The sequence below is a fragment of the Terrapene carolina genome, unplaced genomic scaffold, assembly GCF_002925995.2.
Source record: "Terrapene carolina triunguis isolate 2854851 unplaced genomic scaffold, T_m_triunguis-2.0 Scaffold38, whole genome shotgun sequence".
NCBI classification, from domain to species: domain Eukaryota; kingdom Metazoa; phylum Chordata; order Testudines; family Emydidae; genus Terrapene; species Terrapene triunguis.
The window spans coordinates 5,893,515-5,920,786 of record NW_020664389.1 but is presented as its reverse complement, the minus strand read 5'-3'; the positions used below and the strand labels follow the sequence as shown (position 1 = coordinate 5,920,786).

The 27,272-nt window shown below is 39.6% G+C and overlaps 1 protein-coding gene across 2 annotated transcripts in view; it reads left to right on the top strand.

Annotated features, from left to right (window-relative positions):
* The window catches only part of LOC112118789 (multidrug resistance-associated protein 1-like), a 53,919-nt gene that overhangs the window by 15,740 nt on the left and 10,907 nt on the right, over positions 1-27,272 (top strand). For both annotated transcript variants that reach the window (XM_026652566.1, XM_026652561.1), the window contains 16 exons: positions 629-883; positions 3,435-3,500; positions 4,912-5,049; positions 8,340-8,486; positions 9,911-9,995; positions 10,123-10,189; positions 11,383-11,509; positions 13,186-13,362; positions 15,326-15,493; positions 17,121-17,307; positions 19,761-19,833; positions 20,405-20,465; positions 21,651-21,870; positions 22,650-22,804; positions 25,391-25,546; positions 26,694-26,893. In XM_026652566.1, the coding sequence (XP_026508351.1) occupies positions 629-883; positions 3,435-3,500; positions 4,912-5,049; positions 8,340-8,486; positions 9,911-9,995; positions 10,123-10,189; positions 11,383-11,509; positions 13,186-13,362; positions 15,326-15,493; positions 17,121-17,307; positions 19,761-19,833; positions 20,405-20,465; positions 21,651-21,870; positions 22,650-22,804; positions 25,391-25,546; positions 26,694-26,893 (2,282 nt within the window). The remainder of the gene's footprint in view (positions 1-628; positions 884-3,434; positions 3,501-4,911; positions 5,050-8,339; positions 8,487-9,910; positions 9,996-10,122; positions 10,190-11,382; positions 11,510-13,185; positions 13,363-15,325; positions 15,494-17,120; positions 17,308-19,760; positions 19,834-20,404; positions 20,466-21,650; positions 21,871-22,649; positions 22,805-25,390; positions 25,547-26,693; positions 26,894-27,272) is intronic.

Genomic DNA, 27,272 nt, shown 5'->3' with positions numbered 1-27,272 from the left:
TAAAGTGAGAGGGCTGTGCATGTGTCTGCATATATGTGTTGTTAAGTTTGAACAAAAATTATTCCTCCATTTTTGAGCAAAAAGAAGGCTGAATTCCCCTCCATCCCTAGCCCTTTTTTAAAAATAAGAACTACTTATGCAACCTTTCCTTGAATTGCTCTAGCATTGAAGTGGTGGGAGCAGAAAGCTGAAATTTTGGCCAGGAAATCTCCTCTCTAGGGGAGAAAGTTGAGATCTTCAGCATTTTAGTGAAAATTGGGTTTGATTTGGCACAGCAGTGCTACTCTGAAAGTTGCAATATGCACAATAGTTTAGGAACTGTTGTGGTTTTTTTTAAATAACTTTAACCTGATGTTTTAGGTGAACTCTGCAAATGTGTGCGTAGCTAATACCAGATTGTAGTAAAACATGTAGTGAGCCCGGTCTCATTCAGGACAAGGGAGCTTAGGTGCTAACAAAGCTCAAAGCTGGAGAGAGAAGTTATCTCTATGTGGAGTTTGTGAGCTACAAAGTATTTACTGTACTGTAGTGCATAGCAAATGAGGCAAAGATGCTTTCTTTTTTACTCCATCTTTTTAATTTACTTCATTTTGTAACTGTACACTTTGGTTTCTTGCTATTGTTGCAGGCTTTAAGCTTAGCTAATTCTTCACGGAGAAAATATACAACTGGTGAAATTGTTAATTTGATGTCAGCAGATGCCCAACAACTTATGGAACTGACTGTAAACCTCAACCTTCTTTGGTCAGCACCTTTTCAGATCCTGATGGCTATAGTCTTTCTCTGGCAAGAACTGGGCCCATCAGTGCTAGCAGGTGTTGCAGTGCTCGTTTTGGTTATACCTATAAATGCTTTTGTTGCTGCAAAAGTAAAACAGCTGAGGGTAAGAAATGTAAATGTAAATGCCGGAAAAAGTTGTTATGGAAAAAGTTACAATGAAGAGCTGATTTTTTAAATATGAATGTAAAACTAATGTAGGCACAAAATAACCAAAGTTACAGCTCTCTTTGTTGGAGGGGGAACTTTTGGTATCTAATCAATCAATATTTAGATCACTAAACTTTATCTATAAACAAAAAACAATAAAGAAGAGATTTTATCTGTAGAAGTGTTATAGGCCCTGATCCTACAAACACTTATGCATGTGCTTAACTTTACACACAAGTCATCCTATTCAACTCATTGTTGGCAAATTTGGAGCAATAGTTAGGATTTCTGGTTTTAGGTCAAAACTGACTAAAATACCAACAAAATAGTAAGGTGTGTTTTCAGGAGCTTATTATTAAATAAAATGTAAGTCAAAAATCCAAAGACCCGAATCCTACACCTGTGGCACCCATGTGGAGTGCTAAATAGGGTGATCAGATGTCCCGAATTTATAGGGATCATCCCGATATTCAGGGCTTTGTCTTATATAGGCAACTATTTCCCCCCACACCCTTTCCTGATTTTTCACATTTGCTATCTAGTCATCCAAAGCACTATTGAGTCAGCAGCTGATTTGGGCCTAAGTCTTTTTCCTGTTTGCAGTTTTCTTTAGGGGTGAAGAAGGAAAAGGAAATAGGACAGGTAGCCCATATGTTTTTGGGAGTTAATCCCCAGGAACATAGGATGTTGACCTACGTGTTACATGGCTTCACTTCTGTCAGTAAAGAGCAGGTCTTAAAAAAAAATCATATGCCTAAAGATAAACACCACAAACCAGACACTCTGCTTACAGTGTGAAATACTGACAAGAAGAGTTAGTCACAGAAGTGAGTGTGCCAGTAAGTCAATACATTTTAATTAATAATACACAGTTGATTTAGGCCCTAAATCTAGGTTTATTTAACAAAAAAGCTTTTACAAACTTTTCCATGATTACTATAATTAATTAAAGTAGGGGTTGGGAAGTGGAATAAGTGACCTTCCTCAGCAGAGATGAAATGATCTGGCCATGGTCTGTAGTAAAAAGTGCAGGAGGGAAAGAGATCTTTCTGAGGATCTCACTTTCTTGCTCTGACTCAGACCATCCCATTGAGGGGTGTGTGTGTGTGTGTGGGGGGGCAGATTAGTCCCCCAATACTCAGAATAGGCTGCACGACCCACTCTGAAACCTGCCTTCACAACATCCTAACCTCCAGAACCCCCCTCTCTCTGGCTCCCTGATACCACAGCTCCGTTGGCACTGTTTTACCATGGACTTCACCTGGCCGCAGCTGCCCAGGCTCCACAGAAAGAATAAAAACAGCCCAAACTATTATATTTTCCAAGGAAACTTTACAGGGCTATAAGGGAAGCTATTTGTATTCCCCAGCATACCCTGTTTCCAGCTGCTCATGCAGTGAGGGCCATGGACCTCTAGAGAGGTCTGGCCTATGTGTCTGTGAAAACAGTGCCACAGAAGCAGCTGACCTCCATCAGGAGGAAGGGGGAGGGCAGATTCTTACACAGAAGTTCCCCTCACCATACAGATCTTGTCAGTGATGTGAAGGGAGAAGGAGAAAGGTGAGGGAGAGTGCAGTGATCTTGGCCACTGTTTGCAATCCAAAGTGTTCTGCCTAAGTATCCTAATAACCAGCGAGTGAAAGATGCTAAGTGAAACTGACTAGCATGTTTTCATTGTGCAAGTTGAGTGAAATGCACAATTAAATATAGCATAAATAGTAAGAAGAGAGGATTTTTTAAAAATTCAGTTTCTAATAATCAAAGATGTTATCAGTAACAGAGGAAAGGAATTTATTTTTCAAAGTGTGCTCTTTAACCTAAGTATTCCTTCACATCTCACAAATCAGACTGGGCCAAATTCTGTTTGCTTTTGTCACAGAAATAGTTTCATCAGTTTTTTGGGACTACTTACATTTGGTAGGTGAGCAGGATTTGACTCCTTGTGAGTGACTATTAAAGTAAGATCAATTGGTAAATGGTTACTACTCCATGGAAAAATATGGTGAATAATTATAATTATTATTATAATCTATTCAAGACTTTAAGGAATCAACATCACATTTTTTTTTATAAATTATAGTTTAGATGTTTAAGCATTTTTAAGATTAATCTATTTTGTAATTCTAGAACACTGAGAACTGAAACTCTAATTATGAAGCTTTTAATTAGAATCTAAGAAATGCAGTTATTACTGTAATCATGCTGCAGGAAGTATTACAAAAAATCAAGATGATTTTTTTTTTTTTTTTAAGAAAAAGTGCTATTAGAGAGGACATACCAATCTTTTTATCATATAATGAATTATTCGATTGGGTATAATACATGTCAGATACCGAATGTGAAGTACATTTGACAATGTAAGGTGTACAGTATAACAAGTATTTTTTTCCAAGGGAGTCAATAATAGAGTAGTAGCAGTGTTCACTGTCTGAAGTATACAAAGTATGTTTGAATCTCTGATGTTTTTTTAAAAAATTGTAAGCATTGATCTCTCTTTTTTAAATTAGAAAAGCCAAATGAAGAATACAGATCAACGAGTTAAGCTACTAAATGAAATCTTGCATGGAATAAAGGTAATACAAGCAGCTAATCAGTTTTGTTGTTCTGCTTAATAAGATGAGCGACTAGGTTATTCAGAAAACTAGGGTTCTATCACTGAACCTTTCAGCTGATAATGTAGGAAAGAAGAATTGAGGGGAAAATATGTTCTGTTATATAACTACTTAAAGTGGATTTTTAAAGCATTATTAATATAAGAGAGGTGATTATAAAATATAGATTACCCATGATATTTTGATCATGTTCTCTTGTTTTATTTTTTAATCAGCACAGATAGTTTGTCATTAGATGGTTGGAAATCTTCACTAAAACTTCACTTTTCATGAAGAACAAAATTGAGTTTTTCAAATTTGTTCTTGTTTCTGAAAATCTATTTGTCATTTATGCTTCTTCAATTTTTAAATATAGCCAGTACTTCAAATTATTCACAGTTAATTTTACATTTTTCTGAAGTTTGTGGATTTCTAACCATAGACATTGGTGCTGCTATAAAATGTATATAATACTTTATTTAAGATGTTACTTCTTGGTTGCAAGTAAGGTAGAGAATATTTTCATCATGAAAATGCTAGTATGATGGACTAGCAGCTATTTGCCAATACAAAGCCTGAGGCCTTTCCTTCCTTGAGCATTTTGTGTTCTTTTATCACCTTATGTAGTATCTTTCATGTAGATGGATCCCAAGAGTTTCTTTCCGGATTCTATGGGCACACTTGGGTCAATTAAACTACTCACATAGCTAAAGGGTTAGGCCCTACTTGTATATGTAATTCCTCTGTCTGGTGTTCTGGACAATAGTAAAGGATGTTTTCAGGTGTCCTTAGGAGTCCTTTGGCCACACTTTAAATTTACTTATTAAATAAAAATATTGTCTGGGCACGAGATGATCAGTCTTACATGCTGTGCACCAGGAAAATGAAATAAGTGTGTGGCTTACCATACTGATACTTTCCCACATCAGTAAGTGATAGAAGAGGTTTACAATGAAGTCAGATGGTGGCACCTCTGTGGATAAATTTAATAAATTAAAATGTATAGGGGATGAATGCTGATAGTAGTAACCTGGAATAATAAGTAATCCACCAAAACAGGGGCACAGTGAAATGTATAGAGTGAATGCTGATACTAGTAACCTGGAATAATAAGTAATTCACCAAAACAGGGGCACAGTGAAATGTATAGAGTTCAAGGTGGCTACACTATAGCATTCTTCATAATGAATCTCATTTTGGGTTATATTGGGTCTTGCTTGGACAATATTTTATTTGTAGAAGCTATCCACTGGAAAAAGCAAGTGTTGAATATTTTACACTTTTGTATTGTTCAACATTCGCAGATAAATTTTTGGAATTTAAACTCATTTTAACAATCATGATCACTGCTGTTGATTTACTAAGATGTAATTTTCTATTTATTTGTATTTAGATTCTTAAACTTTATGCATGGGAACCTTCGTATCAGAAGAAGGTTGTGGAAATTCGAGAACATGAAATAGATGTTCTGAAGTCATCTGGGTACCTGACAACTTTCTCCATGCTAACTTTAACCTGTATTCCTTTTATGGTGCGTTACTTAACAATATCCATTTTTGTAGCTAGCTAGCACTCTTACCGGAGTATCTGAGAGCCTCACAACCATTAATGAATTTATCACCACAATATCTCTGTGAGGTCAGGAAGTATTATTATAATACCCATTTTACATAGGGGAATTGAGGCATAGAGAGATTGTGACTTGCCCAAAGTCATATAGGAAACCTGTGGCAGTGCCAGGAATGAAATCTAGATCTCTTGAGTCAAGTCCAGTGTCTTAATCAGAAGACCCCCCTTCTGTAATGTAAACAGTCACACATTCGTTTTGAATAGAGGCAATTCTTGTTGATATCCCTATTAAGCATCTAAGACAAGTTTGCTTTTTTTCCATGCTCATATTTTAAAAGGGAAACAAGATTGGGGTGGAGGGGAGGAAAGAGGTACACATTCTAGTTCTTCTGAGAAGAATAACTTTCTGTGGGTGAAAAAAGATACCTTTCGTAGGAGTCCGTTAGAGACAACTTAAGCCTGGCTGTGCTGGATAATACACTTGAGAAGGATAGAAGATAAATTTCCCCCTCACACTCCTTGAAGTTGATAGCATCTGTTAGCGGTTCCCCCATCAAACTCCCTACATATCAAATAAAGCTGCTCTCAATTATTCACAAAACTCACAATCTGTTTAGTCAGTTTCCACACCTACTGATAGCGTAGCTATATTCAGAAGTCAGATAGGAATTTTTCTTCTTCCTCCTCCCAAGCCACATAACTAGGGCCCTACCAAATTCACGGTCCATTTTGGTCAATTTCATGGTCATAGGATTTTAAAAATTGTAAATTTAATAATTTCAGCTATTTAAATCTGAAATTTCAGTGTTGTAATTGTAGGGGTCCTGACCCGAAAAAGGAGTTTGGGGGGCGGGGGGGTGTCGCAAGGTTATTGTAGGAGTAGCGCTGCCTTCAGATCTGGGCAGCTGGAGAGCAGTGGTTGCTGGCCGGGAGCCCAGCTCTGAAAGCAGCTGCACAGAAGTAAGGATGACATGGTATGACACTTTTACTTCTGTGCTGCTGCCTGCAGAGCTGGGCCCTCAGTCAGCAGCCACCACTCTCTGGCCACCCAGCTCTGAAGGCAGCAGCACAGAAGTAAGGGTGGCATGGTATGGTATTGTCACCCTTACTTCTGCGCTGCAGCTGACAGGGAACTGCCTTCAGAGCTGGGCACCCAGCCAACAGCCACTGCTCTCCAGCCACCCAGATTTCACAGGGGAAGACTAGATTTCGTGGTCCACGACACATTTTTCATGGCCATGAATTTGGTAGGGCCCTACACATAACAAGTAATTGCTCTAGTAAAGTACCAAAAATAGCATAAGTGAACACTTCTATTTCTGCAACACACCTGATCCTCTGAGCTAAAGCCTGCATCTGCTGGAAAATTGGGGGACCATGTATTAGTAGATTGAATTCATAACTGGGAGTCAGAAACTCATGGGTTAATTCCAATTTACTGTATAGATTTAGGCCAATCTTTTAACTCTTCTGTGCTAGTTTTCTCATTTGTAAAAGTGGGATACTGAAGTTTATTTGTGTACTATAATTCACAACCATGTTATGATGCATGATTTGTAAAGTACTAAATAATAATTGCAGAAGTGCAACTGTTACTGCATAATACATTTGTGCATTTACCTCAGTAACATATTTCATCCCTTCCTAAATTCCTGCAGAAGAAAGAAAATGATACAATTTGATTATATAAGTAAACACTGTTGAAAAATTATGTGGTCATATGGTGACCAGCTCTGTTATCAATATGCCTTTCTGCTTTTTAAAGTTTGGAAGATATATGCTTTTAATCCTTGTTTTTAACAACCTCCTCTCTCTTCCCTTCCCTTCCCCTTTGCCACTCCCCTCCCTGCCACTGAACTGTAAGGTTCTGAATTTTAAGAAAATAAAACTGTTTAAAAAAGAATAACAAAACTTCTAGCCAACTTCATCCCAACTCTGTTTCAGTGGCGTTACACTAGGGATGCATTTGGCCCTTCATACTTAATCACTTCAATACATAGGAGAAATTATGGGCCAGATCCTTATCTGGGATACGTCCTGTTTTGACGAACTAAAGTAGAGAAGTATTTTTTTCTCCTTTTTATTATCTTTAACAAAACATAAGCCTTTAAAATATACCCATTCTGTGTGAAATGCACAGGTTAGTTAAAGTGACTCAGAGCACCCATGCAAAGCATACATGTCCAAATTCTTTGGTGATATATATTTGGCTGCAGCTTTATTGACTTCAGTGGCTTTGTCCATTTAAAGCTGCAGAGAATTTGGCCTTTATTAGAATGTCAGATGTGTTTAGGAATAGTAAAACCTAGGTGCTCCCTCATGACCATTTAATAAGGTAGACAGGGGGCTGAAACTAGAGCTGGTTGGGAATTTGTCGACTTAAGTATTTTTCTTCAGAAAGTGGTGATTCATTGAAACAAAAACTGTTCATGGGAGAGGGTCAGTTTTGACACTTCTTGTGGAAAAAAATTGGAAAAATTTCAAAGTTGCCAGTTTCCAATTTTGACATTTTTGAAACAAAAAAGTCCTTTTCTTTAGTTCAAAATGACTTTTCATTTTGAAATGCAAGCTAATTTATAGTAAATACAATTTAAAAATGAAAATAGTCAAAATTGACACAAAATCAATTTTGATTATTTTCATTTTTAAATTGTATTTATTATAAATTAGCTTGTTTCATGTGCGCTGAATGGAATGTTTCCTCACACTGTCAGTCCATAAATATTTGAGATTGACTTTTTGTCCCAATTCAGGACCAAAAATCAGTTTCCTGCCCAGTTCTAACTGAAACACCTTTATTTGTTGATATCAGTAGGCATGCAATTGCTTGTTAAAACGATAGTGCCAATATACTGTGGAAAACAAGCAGACAGTGAACTCTGTGTGGAACATGGGAATACAAGTACCAATCAACAAATGGAGACTATTGAGACCTTCACATAGACTAAAATCTAATGGAAATCCAATGGGAATATTATCTGTGTACAAACTTAATTATGAAATGGAATTTTATACCACAAAATATAAGAGCTTGTATTTAGTCTATAGACAGAAGTATGTTAGTTTTAATTCATGAATAGTAGCACAGTTTATGTTTCAGTTTGCTTTAAGCTGTAGTCAACATCCAGCTCTTAATTGCTACCATCATATTTTTGTAGCAGGAATCATTGAAAAGTAAAACTAAGCAGGATGGGACAAGTAACGGAAAAATAATCACCTCATCTCCCCCCTCCCCTGCCTTTTTTTTTAAAGGTCTCGTTGGCTACATTTGGAGTCTATTTTCTGCTGGATGAAGAGAATGTCCTAACTGCAACTAAAGTCTTTACATCTATCTCTTTGTTTAATATTTTGCGACTGCCTTTGTTTGATTTGCCAACAGTGATCTCTGCCGTAGCCCAGGTAAAACCAAAACCAAATATGAATAGGTGTCAAAAAAGGATGACATTTATGGCCCTTTATTAATCTCCAGTGTCATGTGGTTTAATCTATTTGTAGATGAAGGTTAAACCACCTGATTATTTCTAGTTTTATTTTGTTGAAATTTTCATGTCTTTGTGGGGCGGGAGAGGCACTGGTGTTGGAGGGGGTTTCAGAGTATATTCTCTTTTGAAGTATGTTAACTTATAATAAGGAATGACCAGCAGATGGCATGAGTACTGTTCCTATTTCTACTTGTGCGCTATCTACTGTTTCTGTATGTAGCTCAGTTTCTTGTAAAGTGGCAAGGCCATTGTAAATAGATGCCCTCTCCATCCTGCTGTCAGACATGGGCAACAAATTATACTGAATCAGAACTCAACCTTTCCTGGGGTTTGGTTTTATTAACCTAGAAATTAGCAGTATTATAACAAAATTGAGCTCAGTCTCCCCCAGCTTGACTGCTGCCTTAGGACTGCTCAGTTTATACGGTAAATGTTCTCTCTCTTCCAGAGAGCTAATCCACAAACAACCTGTCTCAGACTTTGTCTCCACTGACACAGAGGTGTTTTTTAAACAGAAAGATAACTAACGAGCATGGAAACAAGTCACTCGTAGTGTTTGCCACAAGGTAGCTAGCAGGTCAGCACTATACCCCAACCCCCAACCTGTGATTGACTTTGCTTAACTTAGCTTAAATAAAACCAAAGTGCATTGTCTCCACTATGTTTTTCCAGTAGAATAATAGCTAAAGCACCCTTTTTTTTTTGTCAGTGAAGACATAACCTTCATGAGTCAGCAGAGCCTACTTCCCACTGGGACATGAGCATCAATGTTGTCTAACAGTGTGTGGTGTTTCAAGTGAATACCGCTGTCAGCCTAAACCAGTGGTCTCCAAACTTTTCAGGGTTGCGCCCCTCCTTGCCCCTGTCCGTGTTCCTGCTGGAGCCGGGAGTGGGGCTGCAGCTTGGGCGGGGGAACATGGATAGGGGTAAGGGGGCCGCAGCTGGGGTAGGACTTGGAATGGAGCCCTGGCTGGGGTCAGGGCTGGGGCTGAGGTTAGGCATGGGGCCAGGGCTGGGAGTGGGGCTGGAGCAGATATGGGGGCAGAGCAAGGCTGGGTGGCCCTCCCTCCCTGTTAGGGCTGGCCCAGGCCCCGCCATGCCCCCTGGAATGTTCCTCCGTGCCTCCCTACAGGGGTGCGCCCCACAGTTTGGGGACCACTGGCCTAAATCTTCAGCTACCTTTATGAACGTACATAAGGTAAACATTTTCTATTTAGTGCCAAGAACTTCATTGCCCATCTCAAAATAAATTAATAGACATGCTTCTTTATTGGTGTAATCTAGAGTATATGAAGTATTGCTTAAAAACTCAAATAGCATAAATGTTTGTGCATTCTACAGACAAAGGTTTCTCTGGGTCGTTTAGAGGATTTTCTATATTCTGAAGACCTTGACCCTCAAGACATCGACACAAACTACAGTGGAAGTAAGCAGGGTTTTGTTGTTGTTGTTGTTATTCAATGTCTGCAGGAACAAATTGATTAGCCAAATTGATAATATCAACTGAGAGGCTGCCTCTGTAACTTATTGTTGATTTCTCTTTATTGCAACAGATCATGCTGTGGGATTTATTGGTGCTTCTTTCCGATGGGAGAAGACTGGACCTTCAATCTTAAATAAGTAAGAATCAAGTCTTAGGTTTGTGAAGTAACTTTGAACAAGAATCTGTACAGGCATCACATTCTGCCGGGCTGAGTTTACATAGCTTTTGGCTAGATGATGACATTACAGTCTGCCTAGTGCAAGGTGCAGCATGTTGTGATGTCCCAGAACAGCGAGGTAGAAGACTGACTCCCCAGACCACAGTATTCCCCATCTCCCCATTACTCAGGAAACAGAATAAACCCAGAACAGCGCATGCTTCCTAAGGTGCTGGCACTGCTATGTGACCAGGTGTGTAGGGGGAAGAGGGAGGCCAAGATTCTGCTCTGTCTCCATTCACTCACCTGCACAGGGACTGAACATAGAGCCCTTACAGGGCCTGCTTCTCCTACCGCATTGCTACTCGTGATGCAGGTAGCCAGAACAGGGACGTGAAGGCACAAGATGGCCCAGTACCTCTGTAGCTGCATGAGCTGGACCACTGAGTCCCCTGAAAGCATTTGTGAAAATAGCTACAAATCAAACAGGGTGTTTTTGTTTTCCTTTCAGAACTTACATGGTCTCTTACTGTTGTTAATCTTGTACTGTGTGATGGCTTCCTACTGCACTGTTGCCCCGATTCTGCAATTGATAGTGTATGGTGACTTTTTAACACTCAGAGAGACACTACAGTCTCCTTAAGGCCATAGCTTTTCAGGGCTCTAGAGCAGGGGTCGGCAACGTTTGGCACGCGGCTCGCCAGGGTAAGCACCCTGGCGGGCCGGGCCAGTTTATTTACCTGCTGACGCGGCAGGTTCGGCCGATCGCGGCCCCCACTGGCCGCGGTTCGCCGTCCCGGGCCAATGGGGGCGGCGAGAAGTGGCGCGGGCGGGGGATGTGCTGGCCGCGGCTTCCCGCCGCCCGCATTGGCCCAGGACAGCGAACCGCAGCGAGTGGGGGCCGCGATCGGCCGAACCTGCCGCATCAGCAGGTAAATAAACTGGCCCGGCCCGCCAGGGTGCTTACCCTGGCGAGGCGCGTGCCAAACGTTGCCAACCCCTGCTCTAGAGTATGCTCTAGTCACAGGTATCCAAACTGAAATATTCACCTCCTCAATCACAGTGGAGTAGGCTGTATTTTTGCCATTTAGTGTCCACTAAAGAGGATCCTACTCTATACAAGTACAGTGTTTATAGAGGATAACTGTTGTTTGTCTTCCTAAATGTTTCCAGTTTGAACATGACGGTCTCGGAAGGCTCTTTAGTTGCTGTTGTGGGGCAGGTTGGATCTGGAAAGTCATCTCTCCTTTCTGCTATTCTTGGAGAAATGAACAAGTTTGAAGGAATAGTCCAAAGAAAAGTAAAGTTGATTTTATTTCTTGTGTCTGCAGTTACACTATTACAATATGACTGTTTTACAGAAGACGGTTTATTTGTGAGTATAATAAAATATATTGACAATGGAAGCATTTCTTTTAGTATGCTGACCATTGGATCCTTTGAAAAAATAACTGGGTGGCATTCATGTTGCTTGCCAAGTTAACTGATTCGCAGCCACCTACACTAAAACTAGTATGATTTAGTCTTCATTTTTAGTAAATCTATAATTATTCATTGCAAAAATCCTTAGGATTAAGGTCATGCATCAAGCCTACACATCCTACAGAGGCTGGTTTAGAAGAGTGATACACAACCATAACTCATTTGGAGCAATGATATAGTTTTGCAGGAGACAGTCAGCCCTTTCACAATGGCTTACACATAGAAAGGAGAGAAACCATTTAAATGGGAGAAAGTGAGTTGTGGGCAGAGATGGAAGGAAGTTCATTTTGCCCCTCTCAATGATAACAGCTCCCTTGGCATAAACTTTTTCTGTGGTTGAACAGAGTGAGGGAAGTGTCCAAGTGCCCATCACAATAAAATAGAATTTAAAGAGGCTTATATTAGGCTAAAATATCTATGCAGAAAGATAACCTCTCAATATAACCCACACTAATAATAATACTTATCATTCCAAACACTGTAAATAGATTAACCAATCACCATAATACTGATAAATGCAGAGTTGTCAAGTAACTCTTGAGTTTGAGACACTTTGGAGTAAGATTAGAATTTGGTAGTCCTTTTCTTCCATTCCTATGTAAATCCGCTAGACCATATTGCCTTTCACTAATGTTTAAACAAGAGGGGTCTGAAGTCTCTTGCTAATTTACAGTAAGCAAATAAATTTAGTACATTTTAGTGGAAATAAAAAAAACAAAAAAAAGGGGGGACGGGCGCCTTCTTTGGGACAAGGAACTATAGAGAGTATGCTACTGAAGAGTTAGTATGGATTCATTGGGTGGAGGATGATGTCAATGAATCTCATCATATTTCTTAATAAAATTAATAGATTTTCATAGATGTATGCATTTAAGTCAGAAGGATCCACTATGATCATATAGTCAGGAGCTCTTAAAATCATCACTCCTGTCCCATAAAACCATGTTAGTTTCTAGTGGTTGACATTTTTATCCAGCTGGGTCATCAGTGATACATAAAGACACTGTGTAACTAACCACAGGAGTGTCCACAATTAAGCAGTACTTCACCTTGTTATTCCAATTGAGCAATGCTTCAAAACTGGGTTTACTTAAAAAGTGCAAATTAAACCAAAACATAATCTTCCTGTATTTGCCACATTCTAAGTACAGGTCCAGTTTTGCTACCTTTATGTGCACTGAGTAATACCTTAGTATGCAAGAAGTCCAATGGCTCTCAGTGAGGCTACTCAATGAGTAAGATTTTACTCAATGCGTGTCAGGGTGACAGTATAGTGTGCACATGCCTTCATAACATGCACAGTATTTCAGCCAGTATCTTCAACAGCTTGGTCTGGAACATTTGACTTTTTAGAATTCTAACAGTTTGACTATGCTAATATTTAGAAGTAATAACCAATTACTTTACTTTGAAATATAATTTGAACAGCAGATGCTATCCTACCACATGTAGAACTGTCCAAATGAGAGTATTTTGCCTTTTCTCTTTATTTAGGGTTCAGTGGCTTACGTTTCCCAGCAGGCCTGGATTCAGAATTCCATTTTGCAAGAAAATATTCTTTTTGGCTCAGGTCTGAACAGGCCATATTATGAGAGAGTTTTGGAAGCCTGCGCTCTACTACCAGATTTGGAGCAGTTACCAAATGGGGATCAAACAGAGATTGGAGAAAGGGTGAGAACTTGAAACATCACATGCAGTCACTCAGCTGAGTTCTAGTTCACAATATCTTCCAAATGCATTTAGTTTGCTAAGGCTATGTCTACACTACTTTTACGTCCGCAAAACTTATGTCGCTTAGTGGTGTGAATATTCCACCCCCCCGAGTGACATAAATTACGCCAGCATAAGCACTAGTGTGCACAGCACTACGTTGGCAGGAGAGCTTCTTCTGCCAACATAGCTACGCCACACGTTGGGGGTGGATTAATTATGTTGACGGGAGAGCTCTCTCCCATCAACATAGAGCGGCTACATGAGAGATCTTACAGCTGCGCCCCTGTAACTTCTCTAGTGTAGATGCAGCTTAATTGACATCAAACATGAAAACTACTGGAAAGGCCTAACTCTGCCCCAAATGAAATCAGTGGGAACAGACTTAGGTCAATGCTGGTTGCTTCTGAAAACCCCCCTTCTCCATCTCTATTTTGTTTTGGATTTTAGTATTCATTCCATGATCTACCTTGTTTGCCTGGATATGTTGCTGGAAAAATTGTCAGATACCACTTAATCTTTTAATTTTAATTGTTTTAGCACCCTAAAAAAAGTAAAACAAAAAACTCCAAACAAACTTTGACACTGACTTTAAAAAATGATAGAGTAATTATTGTTATTGTCATTGTTACGCTGCTAATTATTTCCAGTGATTCCCTCTTATAAAGGATACAAATATTTCTGTAAAAAACTTTGTACAATTAGGTAATTATTAAAAAAAAAATCACTGAGCTGATCCCCCTTTGTATGTCAGCTCCGTCCTCTTTCGGAGCTCTGGGTTGTAATATAACTTGCATAGAAAATGCTGGGAGATCAGAGAGCAGGAGCCAGAAGCTTATCAGGGATAAAGTTTGTTTCTAATGTCAGCCACCTTAATCTGGTTAACTGGGACATTTAGCATGTTAAACAAAAACTGTTTAAGTGTATGCATTTTATATCTGCAGGTTTCCTTTAAGGCTTAGTGGTCGAAACTGAGGCATGTTAATACGTTACTGCACCCACTTATGAAACTATTTCTATTTCTCCTGTATTTATCTCAATCCTGACTATTTTTACAAAAATGTTTTTGATCTTTTGGAAGATAGAGAAGGAAGAAATTATCATAAAGGTGCCATCTTAGTGTATTAGATAAACACAGTCTTCATAGAAGCAGTACAATAATTACAGTATTTTGCCTGTAACATATGGTAGTAGAATGTTTTCCCATTAGTTAGAACTACAGGGTTGGGAAGTACACCTAGTCCAGGACCTCTTATTTTTTTTCTAGGTAAAATACATGAAGCTATTACAGGACTAGTATCAAGCTGGAGAGAGTTTCCCTTATCCATAATGTTGCTTTCCTCTCTCTACCCGTTTTCCCAAATTGTGCACAAATATGCGGATACTTCACCTATCACAGATCACTCTTGTTTTTTCAAAGGTTACATATGTTTGTCACAAAGGAGATGTACTGTATAAAATACATCCATATCCTTTTCTAGTTCTAAGCTTGGGAGTTTGCTAGAGCTCCTGTATGGAAGTTAGCGAAGGAACCAGAATGGAAAAGCGTAAATGTAAACTCTTTCAAATAAAGCTAAGTGGACATTTGTAAAACTGTAAGGGGATTTATAGCCACTTCTAAAAAGTTCCTCTTTTGAAGTAAAGCTGTGTCCGTACTTTCATGCTCTACGGTTGACTTACAACAGCAGTTTTAAGCTGTAAACAATTACTTTTAACCCTATAACCTTGAAGAAGAATGGAAAATAAATTATATACATATATTAAAACTACCATAAATATGTTGCATATGTGGTATCTCCTCTTGAAGTGATTTACACAGTCTATTTTCACTTAATGGTATAGTGTAACTGATAGGAGCTAGACATGCTGGTTCAGAATGACAGTAAATCACGTGTCTCTCTTTTGACTGCTTTTCTTTTCCTAGGGAGTGAATATAAGTGTGGGGCAGAAGCAGAGGGTGAATCTGGCTAGAGCTGTTTACAGCAATGCTGACCTTTATCTTCTGGATGACCCCTTGTCTGCTGTAGATGTACATGTTGGAAAGCATCTTTTCGAGAAGCTGATTGGGCCCTCAGGGCTCTTAAAAAACAAGGTAAAGAAATCAGTCTTCACATAGTACAACAGGCCAATTGAAAATCTTCAGTCGTGTCTGAGTGGGCTTGTTATATATGGTAAAGAGAGGGAGCACCTTGTTAAATAAGAAGGCCTGCTGATTGTGCTATTTGAATCATATCAAGCAGTCTTATGAACACAGACACAGTCAACACTTAACCTGGGCTGATCTGGAAGTCTCAAAGGGTACAACTACACTGCAATAAAAAACCTGTGGCACCGAGTTTCAGTGTCCGGGGCAACTGACTCAGGCTCGCGGGCCTCAGGGCTAAAAAGCACAGTGTAGATGTTTGCGCTTGGGCTGGAGCCCAGGCTCTGAGACCCATCTTCCTTGTGGGGTTTCGGGGCCTGGCCTCCAGCCTGAGCCCGAATGTCTTCACTTCAGTTTTTAGCCCCACGAGCCGAGTCAGCTGACTGGCCAATGAGGGTCTTTTATTGCAGTACAGATGTACCCATACAGTCACAGAGAGTCATATAATATTTGGGCTTCCAGCTTGGCTCTTGCTCGTTAGCTGGCCAAGCTTTTAGGAGTGCTGTGGGTTCTATCTGTGAGGAGGGAGGAAGGGCCTTGTGGTCACTATTGATCCTTCACCTGGCTGAAAGGAGGACCTAAGGTTCACAGATTGTGAGACCAGAAGGAGCCACTGCGATCATCGAGTTGTCCTGCATCACACACAGGCCATAGAACTTCCCCAAATAATTCCTCTTTGAATTACAGCATATCTTTTAAAAAAACTGCTTGTGATGGAGAATCCACCACAACCCTTGGAAAGTTGTTCCAATGGTTAGTTACACCCCCACATGCCCCCGTTAAAAACTTGCACCTTATTTCTAGTTTGAATTTGTCTAGATTCAACTTCCAAATTTACTTGATAGGAAATTGCATCCACTGTGAGTGGCAAAAAGGTTTTCTGGTGACCAAAGGAATCCCTGAGGAAGAGTGGACAGGTGACAGAGTTTTCTCATTTAAAATTTGTTAAAGATTCAAATATCTTGGTGAAAAGTAAATTTCCACAATATTACTGATTTATGCAGATTATTTATTGCTAGCTGGTACCTATGGAATTCATGGATTGGTGGAAGTGGAGATGTTTCTCTTTTTACTTCCCTCTTACCCTCCTCTTCTTCACCTGCTTTATTGGTAATAAACACCTGAAAAAGGAGGTTCCAGTACTGAAAACACTAGTAGTGACAGATGCCTAAACAGGATGAACAGGGCTGCTATCAACATAGATATGGTACTAGGTTGTATTTAGAGAGACTCTTACTAAGAAACTCGAGCTTTCATGATCTTCTGTTATCTTTAAGAATGAGCACTTCCCTAATTCTGAAGTATTTTTATTTGTAAGGCTAACACAACATGCCTTAAGAACCACATGTTTAACAGCAGCATAATAATGTGTAATTTGATAATTAGTGTATTGTAGTATGTAACAATGGTAACAATTTCTTCAAATCTAGTTGGTTGCTTTAAAGAGGTAGCTAGATAAATTCCTAAGACAATTCCATATGCAACTCTCCTTTTAAAAAAAAAACAAAAAACCCTGTACTGATAGTACACACTTCATTTTCATATGGTAAAAAAGAAAATGTTTTGTGTTTTTCAGACTCGTATTTTAGTGACCCATAACCTGACATTCCTGCCTCGGACAGATGTTATAATTGTAATGGAAAATGGCAGGATAACGCATATGGGGACCTACCAAGAGCTGCTCTCAGAAAGAGCTAACTTTGCTGAACTCCTTCAAGTCTTCAGTGCAGAAAATAAAAGTGAAGAGACACCTCAAATGAAAAGTGAGCACATATAATATTTTTGAATATACCATGTTTTCCTAAAACCTAATTTTACCTTTCTACATCAGTTGCTAAGACATTTTTTTTTCCCCCTTTAGGGGATTGAATAGCACAAGGATTTGGTAAAGGGATACAAAGCTTTTCCCCCTACTATCACTTGTTTGAATTCAGCCAGGTCTAGATGCTGAGTTTCCAAGTTATAAACTGGAATAAAATTCAGGCACTATTGGAATAGTAAATCATTGACTTCAGGCACCTAAAGGCCCTCATGTGACCAGGGTCTATCTGAATATAAGTAATTCTTGGAACAGGAAACTGCCACATAGTTCCATGTTTTTTCTGCTTATGCTTTTTTGTCCTGTCAACTCCTAATTGACTTTAGTCAAAGATTCATTTTGATGTATCTGACACTTCAATAATTCTGACTTTTATAGCCATTTTTAGTTTTTACAGTAATACCTGTTAGTACTAATCTACATGGTGTTACATTAGAAACCCCCCTCCATTTCCATAAGTTTATGGAACATGTTATGGAGAAGTATGGCATAGGAATTGTCAACCTGAGAGCATTTCTTTTCCTCTTGCACATATACAAAGAAAGTGTTCTGCACTTTTCAGAGGGATGTTTAGGCTTAACATTTTACCTAGCTGACAGCTCTTACAATATTGTTGGGAAACACTTTACATGGAAAGTTTCTAACATTGCTCTAGTGCTGAGAAACAAACAATTCCTTGTTTTGTATCTCCTATTTCTGTATAGTAGTTAAACAATAATTGTATTCTCAGATTGCAAAAGATGCTGCTACTGTGTAAATTGATATTTTTTTGGTTAGCAAGACTTCTGTGGTAATGATATATTTATGAAAAATAGTGGGATGGACGCAAATCAGTTTTTGCATAATGAAATAGGCCAGGTTCAACAGAGAAATTATTGTCAGACTTCTAAGGGGACACTCCTGACAACTGTAAGTAAAGATAATTAACACATAAACTTTAAAAAGCAGCTGCTATATATTACAGATATACAAATATCCTAGAATAGGCAAATACCTTTCTTAATGTTCATTTGTAGCATGCAGTAGAAGCATGGCTGTGAATGGATATAAAGGGTAAATGGACAAAATTTATAGGTGAATTCAGCACAACAGATGTATGCAGAAAACAGTTTTATTTTAACAGGCTTATTGACTTAAATGACAGCAAGACCAAAAAGAAACAATTTCATATTATCACTGCAATTTTTTTTACGCTTTTTCTTGATATTAGCATAACATATGCAGGGAAATGGAAAATAGCTTCATACAGTGGTACTTAAAGGACAATGCAAGTGTTATTTGCTTTCAACTTTTACCTCTGACCATGCTGAGCTGAACAGTCTGACTAGCAGCTACAGGACAGGGAATCCACCCAACTTTGGGGTGGATAAAAGGACAGTCCCTGAAGAACTGAGGGGAGAGGCAGATTGCTGGGGACCAGACTGAACCCCAGTCCTCAGAGGTTATGGTGTCTGGGTTAAGATAGTCATACGTATGCCTTTAGGTAAGATAGATATATGTGTAGACCATCTGTTGTGTTAAAACCCCATTTCTCTGTTTATGCTTTGTTCCTACTATTGGGATTAAACAATATTTCTGTTTTGAAAAGGCTATTCGGAGTCACTGTATTCACCTACTCGTCACAGGGACAATCCTGCAGTGGACAAGGCTTGTAGCTAGCTGAACACAGCTGTGTCTGCTGAGTAACTAGGGTTAGTACACAGGGGTGTTGCACCCTGGGAACCTATTCTGAAAGTGGAAGAATTGCAGGATTGCACTCTGGGAGATGTGAAGGTATGGGCCTGTCACCTGAAAAGGCTCACTCAGGCTAAAGAGGGGGTCAAAGGTGCAGCTGGCCCTGACCTGTGACTCTGCTATTAATCTAAACCAGGGGTCGGCAACGTTTGGCACGCGGCTCGCCAGGGTAAGCACCCTGGCGGGCCGGGCCAGTTTTATTTACCTGCTGACGCGGCAGGTTCGGCCGATCGCGGCCCCCACTGGCCGCGGTTCGCCGTCCCGGCCAATGGGGGCAGCGAGAAGCAGCGCGGGCGAGCGATGTGCTGGCCGCGGCTTCTCGCCACCCTCATTGGCCCGGGACGGCGAACCGCGGCCAGTGGGGGCTGCGATCGGCCGAACCTGCCGCGTCAGCAGGTAAATAAACTGGCCCGGCCCGCCAGGGTACTTACCCTGGTGAGCCGCGTGCCGAACGTTGCCGACCCCTGATCTAAACCAACATATTCATACAGTAAACATCCCAATAACCAGGTCAATATACAGTATTCATATATAGTTATAGAGCAGCCCCACTTCCACCTCACCTGCATTCTCTCCTTTTTTATTTCTCACTTCTTAATTATTGTAGCTGTCTGAACAAACTATAAAGACTCGAAAAAAGTATTTTCCATTTTTTCACTCTAGTGGCTTCTTTAAAGAGAGAGAGTCAAAAAGGCAATACTCTGCTTCAAAAAGAGCTCCTGGGGCATAAAGACAGGTAAGTACTGAAAGTAAGCAGTACACGGCCACGCTCTGATTTGGGGAGGGTAATTGAAGTGATACTAGAACTACTCCAGCCTCCTGCACTTAGGGAGTGCACAGTGCAAGATTTGGGTGCAAATCTGGGCTAGGGGAGGGGCTGTTTGCATCATCTCCACTCCATCTGTTCATAAGCAACATAAGAATATGGCTTTGTTTGTTCTAATGTCCTTTGCACTCATGCTGCTCCCTAGCATTGGTTTGGTTTGCTTTTTTGTGTACATCAGACTGCTTCTATGTTCTGTTCGATAGTTGAGTAAATTCCTAGGGGCGGACATCTATTTGCAAGTTTGTAAAGTGCTGTGTGCACTTAGGACACTGCATCAATCATGGTTATTGTGTCTGGCTGCGCTAACATTTTAATGATAAAAAGGAAGGGCTTGGAAATACACTGTGGCATTTTCAAGGAAGAGGAATTCACAGACCTTTAAGTTCACTGTTTTTGTTCAAGATTGATTCGGTGTATGTGTTTTTCTTGATGTTTCACTTCATGTTTATGATTAAATTACATTTAACATTGTTATTTGCAGTTCTTCCTTTGAACAAACCAAAGCATTCTCAATGAAGAAAGAAAATGTTGCTACTGGCAGTGTAAGCATTGGATAAATTACCTTTGTAGTTTTCTATATACATGTAATCTGTTAAAGTAATTATAGGCAGGGCTGGTAGCACCACCTATTAAGATTTCCTGACATTGCCCATTATAAGACCCAGTTTTCAGTTCTTGGTAGCTGTGCCAAACGTTAACCAGTTGGGCTGAAATTTTCCATACTAGGCATCTGCCTCAAGGTGAATGTTTTGGGAAAAAATCAGCCAAATAGTTCAGCTGTTTCTGAGATCAGGGCTAGAGAAAAGCATGTTTTGCCCATGTTAAAAATAATTCTGGTGACCCCTTCTTTGAAAAGTTCTAATGCCTCCATGTTTTGTAGCAGAAGCTTGAAATTTGGCAAGAGGGTGGCCTTTGTGTCAGGGATTTGCTTTTTGCGATCACTGTGAAAATCTGCCCATATTTGGTCAAGTTATAAGCCTCTGAAAATCTTGTTAAGTAGTCTGGAAAATCAGGTCTGAGATGTCTCAAATTGGGCACAGAAAATTATTGGATACTTTTGAGCTGAATCTTACTGTGCCTCAGCTTTCAATCTGTAAAATGTGGGTGATGTCCTCGGTGTCATCAAAATTAATCAATAAATATTTGTGTAGTGATGAGCATCATAGGAAAGACCATGAGAAAAATTCATAATTCTGTATTCAAAGTAGGGTTTGAATAGCATGAAGTAAATAAGGTCAACAGCACGCATTATTTAGTGAGGCAAAAACAAATGAATAATTGCTTATTAAGTGAGCACCATTGATCCTGTGCACCTAAATGACTGGGGTCCTATTGAAAAGAGTAGTATATGATCATGTAATTAATTATAGTACTATAATGCATTTGCAGAAAGGGGGCAAGTTGTGGGTACTTAGGAAATGCCAGAATTAAGGTTGCCTAACATTTTTAGGCTTGATTTTGCAACCTTAATGTTGTTTTTAATGTTCTGTGTAGCATATATTAAAGGTATCCCTCCCTGTACAGCTGACAAATTTTATTATAAGGGGAAAATTATTTCTGGGGGAAATAGATTTTTTGAAGACCCAAAATATGACTGCATGTGATTAAATTATTGGATTTCATATTTATGTGAATGTCTGAAGAAATTAGTATATTCAGTTCATTTACTGTAATTTGCCTTTCACAGTGACATTTTTTAGTAACTCCTGTGCTTTTCTTGTATTTAGATGACAATGTCAGTTATTTTGAAATACCTGCAAGCATTTGGCTGGCTATGGGTATGGCTAACCCTAGCAGCTTATTTAGGACAAAATGCAGTAGCTATAGGACAAAATCTGTGGCTTAGCACCTGGTCAGCAGAAGAAGAAAAAAATAAGGATTACACAGAGTGGAAACACTTAAGAAACAATAAACTTGGTGTCTATGGGCTTTTGGGATTCATACAAGGTAAGGTTAAGCATACAAGACTTTATTTTCTCTGTATTTGCAAAGCTTAGTTGCCTGGGGTTCTTTTACATCCTGTTAAATCTGTAATGGAGACTGCAGATGTGTAATACAAAGACAAACTATATTGGTCATTCTGTAATCAGATGCAGGGCCGGCTCCAGGCACCAGCTTAACAAGCAGGTGCTTGGGGCGGCCAAGGGAGAGGGGCGGCATGTGTGGCAATTCGGGGAGGACAGGTCCCTCACTCCCTCTAGGAGCGAAGGACCTGCCGCCGAACTGCCACCGCCGATTTCGGCTTTTTTTTTTTTTTTTTGCTTGGGGCGGCAGAATGCTGGAGCTGGCCCTGATCAGATGTGTGTATAGTAGCAAACTAGAATCACTTCACATTTGGTGTGGGGGAGTGGTAGGGAGAAAGGATCAAGCTAGGGAGCTGTAAAGTGAAGGAATGATTGAAAAGGCAGATTAGACTAATTTGTAATATGGCTGTCCTTGGAACCAAGTCAATGTTGTTGTATGAACAAGTGCACGTTTTAGCTAATGAGGTGTTACTATTTTTGTGGGGTTAGATGTCAGTGTCCATGTCATGGCTAGTGTTAACAGGAATCACATGCACCTGCTAAAGGTAGAATAGACTTCCTTATGAAGGGGTAAGATGTGAACAGATGCGTATGTAAAACAAATCTTTATAGTGGGCCTACCAGGCTGAAGTGTGATGTCTTTGGACAAAAAAACCCCACCTTATATTGTTTTATTTATTTATGTATTCATTCATTCTTAAGGTCTTCTGGTCTGCTATGGTGCATATGTGCTTACTCGGGGATCCCTCTGTGCTTCTCGGACATTGCATAATCACATGTTAGCCAACGTGCTGCACCTTCCCCTCCAGTACTTTGAAACTAATCCAGTAGGTCAGATCATCAATAGATTCACAAAGGTAAAGGAAAAACGTGTCCACATTTTTTAGAAAATGTCCAGTAAAGAACTACAACTTTAATGCCATGTAATGCTTCTAAAAATCAAAGAGTAATACCAGATAATAGACATCCGTTTCAATATAAAAAGAAGCCTACGCAAATGCCACAGAATACTTTCCTGCAAAAGTCATCAGTACCTTTTATCAACTGAAGGCCTTTTAATATTGTTCTTGTCCATGGTCACTGGGCGTGCTTTCCTCAGAGCACAGTCCTGCAACCTAGAGGTGTTAAGCTGAGTTGAGCTCAGTCTGGTTGTGACAGGTTGCCCCCATTAGGATGACATTTGGTGTGCTAAGATACTACTAAGCCCGCCTGTTATGCCAGCTTGGGCACCCCTTTTACGTGTCTTGCTGAGCCAGGCTATTAAGTCTCCTCCAGCGCACACACTGGCAGGGCCACACCCAACTGCAGAATGAAACAGACACTGAGATCAGTTCTGGGAAGGCTCAGCTTAAGGGACTTGCCCCAACACTCAGATGTCCACCTCCCTTGGAGTACAGACCCAAAGGTATCTTTTGAAATCTGCCACCTCCCTCAATGTGGAAAAAGGTATGCACGGCCTCTTATCCCCCCTCCCCCCCCATTATAAATTGCATAAACTGGGTTATATTATAAACGAGAAATAAGTTTATTAACTACAGAAGGTGGATTTTAAGTGAATATAAGAGATAACAGACAGAACAAAGCAGATTCCTAAGCAAATAAAGCAAAACACGCAAGCTAAGCTTGTTTCACTAACAAAATTGCTTACAAATAGTAATTTCACACCCTAGATATTGTTGCAGGAAGATTAGAGAGAGTCTTGAAAGGCAGCTACACTGGTCTGCAGCTTGAGACCTCAGGTATTATTACTCACAGGCTAGACGCCCTTCCAGCTTGGGCTCAACCCTTCTCTCCCGAGTTCAGTTCTTGCTTCCAGGAGTTTTTCAGTGTCTCTTTGGGTGGGGAGGCAGAGGAAAAACACGATGATGTCACTCCCCTGCCTAATATAGCTCTTGTAGTCTTGTGTATGGCGGGAACCCTTTGTCTCCCAGTGGAAGAACACTGGCATTACAAGGAGTGGGTCCAGTACCAGGTGACTCAGACCCATGTCTCTACAGGGCTGTGGCAGCCATTACTTCTAGGCTGTCTGGAGCATCAACAGGAAGACTAAGCTCATTCACAGTCCATTGTCTCTGCTAATGGCCCATTAGCCCTGTCTGGCTTTTCCATTGTTGAACCTGAAGGGCTGGTTGGGGGTGACACCCAAAGTAACACATTTGAAATACAGATACATAGTTAATATTCCTAACTTCAGATACAGAAATGATACAAGCATACAAATTAGTTAATCACATTCAGTGAATCATAACCTTTCCAATGATATCTTACATGTGCCATCTTGCATAAAGTATTTCTCAGTTATGTCATATTCATATCATACGCATATTTTCATAAAGAATACGGAGTGAAATGTCCCACTGATTTTAAAAGTTTATAATTTTTATATCTTGCTAATGCATTGCTACTTGATATAAAAGGTTACAGACAAACTAAGGTGCGAAATTCAAGCTCTCAAAGTTAGGATCCCCTTCACCCCCGGCCCAATACTTCTTTCAATGCACAGAATGGACAGTGCTCAGGGAATGACCTTTCCTAACTTTTGAGTGCATGACTTTGCAACCTTAACATTTGTAATTTTTATTTTTTGTATATAACATCTTACATTTTTTTGAAAAAGAAAAGAATTCTATTTCATATAACTGTAATGCTCCCTGTTCCTCTCATAAGCACAGTTTGAACCCACAAGCTTCAGCACTGCCCATAGACGTCTGCTACTTGAGCTAAAGGATGATGTGCAATTGCTGGTAGGCTGCTATCTTCTGTGGACTGGAGGATGCATATATGTGGAGGATGCATATTGCACTGAAACAGAGATCATAACCACATACTTAGATTTGGTAGCTTCTTTCTGAGAGGCAGTGTGGCTAAGTAAATGAGACTTGGATCTGCCTGATGAGAATCAGGGCTTTTGTTCCCAGCTTTTATAACCTCTCAGTGGGTTATGAGGCCTTGATTAATAATACAGATTGTAAAAGGAACAGAAATAACAGGAGTGAGTAGAAAAGTTGAGAGTTGAATTCATGGTCTCTGGTTCCCAGTCTCATATGCCTTCTCTTGCCTAATAGTATTTTGAGAGGGGAGTATTTAGCTGCCACTATGAATTTGCCTGTGGCAGTTCAGTTTGGCACATTAAGCTACAGAGCATACTCACCAACTATGGAACAGTCTGATATTTTAGCAACAAGCCTCTAACAACGTCTACTGAGCAAAGTTCAGATGGGAAATGTGAGTAATTATATATATTTGTAGTATTCGACAGACTACAATATGTTAAATTAATCCGTTGTATATCAGTATGTCACCAACACTTTTCCCCCAACAATTTTTGCTGCAGTAAAAGGATTTTGGTTGTTTGAGTTCAGAGTCTAAGGACAGTTTCTTGAGAAATGTCTACAGTTTTAGTAAGGAGACATTAAAACTAATTTTTGTGTGTAATATCACAGGACATGTTTATCATTGATCTACGCTTCCATTACTACTTACGGACCTGGTTAAACTGTACACTAGATGTTATTGGAACCATTCTAGTAATCATGTCTGCTTCACCTCTCTTCATACTGGTAGTTATTCCCCTTGGATACCTGTATTTTATTATCCAAGTAAGTTTCTTAAACTTTTACAACAAGAGATATGTATTTTCCATGTGTGTGTGAGAGAAAGAGACTGAAACAAAATCATTATTAAGCATTGTCTAAAACAATTGGGTGTAAATTGTAAATCTTGCCTGAAAAGCCAAAGTAGAAACCGAAGAAACTTATATTTTAGTATTCTGCCACACCAACTCTCCGCCCCCCAGCCCACACACACACTTTTTAAAGCTGACTCCTAAAGCTGACTCCTCAGGCTTCTCACAAGTATCCAGAGTAGTAAAATACATTTTGAATGTTTCCTACAGTAATGCCTGTCTTTGTCAGTGACTTCCATTCTTTCCTGCTCATCTTTTTTTCTCTTACAAGATATTATATTGTAGTCCCTCTAAGAAAACCAATAAAATTGTATGACAAAAAAATGGGCATGTGATATGGGAAAACAGAGTCAAAGCAAAAACTGAAGTAGGGTGTGTGCTACCCTGGAACAACACATGCAGATATTTGTAGGGCCTAGCTTGCTTCAAGATAATATATAGCACAGATATGACTTATAGCATTGAGGAACAGGAACTTAGAGAAATCCCTTAACTAAATTTCAACTGTCATTTTAATGTGTCAGAAAAACTGTCCTTTGAAACATCGGCTTCCCTAGCTCCGCTCCAGGCTCTGTTGATGTCAGACATGTTCATAATGTAGGCTGTGCTAATAGATATAAATGAGGGAGCAGAGAGGCTATCAACCTTTGATCAAGATTTGAGAATATACATAATTATACTGATGAAAATTAAGGTGGATCCTCATTTGAACATAAGTCAGGAAATTCCAATATAAAGTTTAGTTCATCTCCTAGGTGGGTGTATGTTACAACAGGAGTGATGGCAATTTTGGAAGTGACACTCCTCTTACTGCTAGCCCTCCTAGTAGTTTACATGCCTGGTTATTACATTAAGACACAGACATTATCCACCCCCCTGAATTAAGAGAAATTTTTGAAAAGTTCTCTGCTAAAATTGTTTGGCCTTTTTTGATTATGATATGCAAATAAGCCACAAGTTGTACTTGAAGTTTCAAAGCTGTGTGAAACTTGTTTTCTAATCTTTTTCCAGCCTTTATAGTAACTTAGAATCTGCCTCTTTTGTATCTGTTGTTTCCTTAGCGATACTACATAGCTAGTTCACGACAAATCCGACGATTAGCTGGAGCATCACACTCTCCTGTGATCTCCCACTTCAGTGAAACTCTCTTAGGACTGTCTACAATCCGAGCATTTGGACACCAAGAAAGATTCATTAGACAAAACAAAGATGTGGTGAATGAGAACTTGGTTTGCTTCTACAACAATGTTATCTCAAACAGGTACTGTATTAACAATCTAGAATTTACAGAAGTTATGCAGAGTGGGTCAAATCCTGCTCCTGTTGAAATCAGTGGCTAAAATAATAAGCTTTGATGGGAGCAGGCTCCTTAAGAGATTAAAATAATCCTAAAATGTGTGTGTGTACTGTAACTTGTTCAGCACTCTTAGTACTGGCTTTGTGGTTTGTATCTAGGCAATGGGGTATGTCGTCCTCTGTGTGCAGGAATCCAATTAATTTATAGGAGATAGATATGCTTGCTCTGCGATGAGAATATTCTACAACAATGAAGTCTACTAACAGCTGCTGGAAGGGGAGAATTATAAACTGACTAATTTTTCCCTACATGATTTTATAAAGAGATACAATTGGAAAGTGCA